Source organism: Eremomyces bilateralis (assembly GCF_010015585.1).
Source record: "Eremomyces bilateralis CBS 781.70 unplaced genomic scaffold P152scaffold_46, whole genome shotgun sequence".
Taxonomy (NCBI): Eukaryota; Fungi; Ascomycota; class Dothideomycetes; order Eremomycetales; family Eremomycetaceae; genus Eremomyces; species Eremomyces bilateralis.
In genome coordinates this window covers 1-2,780 of record NW_022985112.1, presented here as the reverse complement: position 1 = coordinate 2,780, position 2,780 = coordinate 1, and the positions used below count along the sequence as shown (strand labels likewise).

Here is a 2,780-nt window from a genome sequence, read left to right as displayed (position 1 = left end):
CCGGCACGAACATTACGATACGCGACACCTCTGGTCTGCTGCATGGACAAACCTGTATCGCAACTTTGGACATCGTACGACATCGAGGGCCGAGAGTTCTTATGCAACTATTAAGCGACGGATCACGCTTCGACGAGGCGATATAATGAATACTATCGATCAATTAACGCATTCAATCCGTCGTACAAACCATGAGGCTACTGTCGCAATGGAGGACTCTGCAATTCGTGTCAATCCGAAGTATCGCGCCGTTTTCTCTCCGGAAGTGATCTAACATGTTTCTCCGCAAGCGTTTAAGAAGATGTATCGAAGCATCATTCGAATCAGGCTTGAAGAACGTCGACGGAGAGATGAAGAGCGGCGACAGAGAAATGAAGAGAACTCAGGAGATTACTCGAACCAGTCTCCGTGAACACACATACATCAGACCTCTCTTGGACTTCCTTGCTTCCATTCTATTCGACATTATCTATCACAAAATACGCAAATCCAGCTTCCTATGATCGACTCCTATTGGTTTTACAAGCTACCTACACTCCCACCACCCGGATCCTTCGCGACAGTACGCGATCCAGCTATGGCACGACTTCCTCCTGGACTAAGAGACCGGCCAAACAACCCTTCTTCACGTCGACTCCCGTCTGCCTTCGAACAGGTACGTGCAACACCATTGCGACACCAAAGATCGGTCGGAGGAGCACAGCCCCAGCCAGCCCCTCCGCCGCAGATGGACCGGCAGGTAATTACGGAAGAAGCACGAAGGTTACTTGCGAACTATCGACCAGGGGAGACGTCATTCAGCGATCTCATCCAAGAGCGCATCAGCGGCCTTACGCGGCTACGCCAGCTTCTTTTGAGTGAAACGGGGACCTAAGTTAGCATATTTGATCGTCCGTGATCCTCTGTATGATTAGATACATTAAATTACAGAGTTTGAACGCAGAATGGTCGGCTTGACTCGTATAAAGCATCATATACTGGACCATCTCAATCTGCGTCAGAGATTCGAAGCAGGCTGGCTAATCGAGGCGTCGCGAGGCGTCGCGAGGGATGACTAAGCGCCTCGCCTCGCCTCGCCTCGATTGCATACTAAACCGCCTCGCGACGCCTGCTGGAACCATGGTTGAGCGTACCAAAAGATGAAATTCCGTAATCCTGTATGCCATACAGAGGTCGATATCACGGTGAGGAGGATGGTAAAGACGGTGGTGGTGAAGATCGCATACTATATTCTCCTAGCTAGACTCCTCCTCCTCGTCGTCGTCATTATCCACCGCTAGATTCGCCTGTGAGAAGACGATCTTCTCGAGATCAAGATCACTAATAATACCATTTCTAAACCAATGCTGTAGACACACCAACTTCCTCAACGTCTTCGCGTTCATACGGGCTCTCTCTGTGTCCAGGAGTCGCCCACAGGAGGACCATATCCGCTCCATATCCGCGGCGGATGCTGGAGTGGCAAAAAGGTCCATAGCGATCCTATAGAGAGCTGGAAATCGCGTACGATTAGCAATCCACCATTCCATAGGGGCCTTCATCTTCTCCTGAGGCTCGTTGAGATATTCAGAAACCTCATCCACGGAGGAGATTTCCTGTGGTTCAAATCCAGGCCCCCAAGAACCTAAGAAGTCCTGGTAGGCGCTCCGCACGGTATGATCCGTTGACGAAGAGCTCTCTGGGACGGATATATCTTGCCGTAACGTGGCGACAGACTCACGTAATTTAGTAATGACTTGAGCCGTGCTAGGGTTTTTCGGTTCCTTGAGATCGAAGAACCTTTTCTTATATCGTGGATGAAGCAATACCGCGAGCATATACGCAGGAGTCTGCGGGTCCCTCATTTTAAGTTGGTATTTCATCGCCTTAGAGAGGGCTCTCTGTAGAGGCGATGCGAGCTCCTGGAGAACCGGTCGCCTCGGTATCTCCGCGATCAAAGAGACTAAATCTTTCACGATCAAGTGGATAACGAGGTAAGATTCGAAAAGAGCTCCTTCAGCACCATCCTCAGCGTTACTTTCTAGGATTTTGGAGCGAATAAGGAAGGGGTGGTAAATCGCTTGGAGCTCTTCTAGAACAGCCCAATCAGCCCCTGTAAGCCCCTGGAGAGAGGCGTGTCTTGCGCAGTACTGATCAATTGTAGCGCGTAAACGGAGAGCACGACTAATCGAGTCGTATCTTGTATTCCACCGTGTCTGGTTTTCACGGATAATACGGAGAGGCTGATCGCGACGTCGCTGAGATTGATCGACCATACCCTCTAAAATAGTGGTTTGGATCGTCAAGAACTCTTGCTCACGTTTCGAGCTACTTTTGATATGGGTAATGATAGACTTGAGGCGTTCAACGGAGACCACATCGACATTCGTTGGAAGCGTAGGACTTCGAAGATTCTGTCCTGGATGGCCAGGAATGCCACTGTCCTGCGTACATTGAAGGCCATCTGACTCGTCGTTGTCCGTGCCAGCCAAATGGTCGGTAGATAGCTGTTTGCATATCAAATTAACGATATGATAGGCGCATCGTAACCGTTTTCCAGAGACCGGGATATTGGTAATATTTCCAAGCTCTTCTACCGCCGTGGTGTTATTATCTGCGTTATCAGACATCAAGTAAGCGATCCTTTCCTTGATCTTATACGCCTGTACGGTGTTTTTCATGATCCGTGATAGATTTCGCCCTGTATGAGCTCCTTGAACCTCTTCCACAGTGAGGAGGGTATTCCGTTGGCGTGGTGTTTCACCGCCGGAGATGAAATGGGCCTCGATACCAAAGAAGGG

General features: G+C 49.7%; 1 protein-coding gene across 1 annotated transcript; it reads left to right on the top strand.

The window, feature by feature from the left end:
- Positions 1 to 256: 256 nt before the first annotated feature.
- Positions 257 to 942, top strand: P152DRAFT_258878 (uncharacterized protein). Its single transcript, XM_033674776.1, has one exon. The coding sequence runs from the start codon at positions 500 to 502 to the stop codon at positions 872 to 874; it is 375 nt and encodes a 124-aa protein (XP_033529618.1). The 5' UTR covers positions 257 to 499; the 3' UTR covers positions 875 to 942.
- The last annotated feature ends 1,838 nt before the right edge of the window (positions 943 to 2,780 follow it).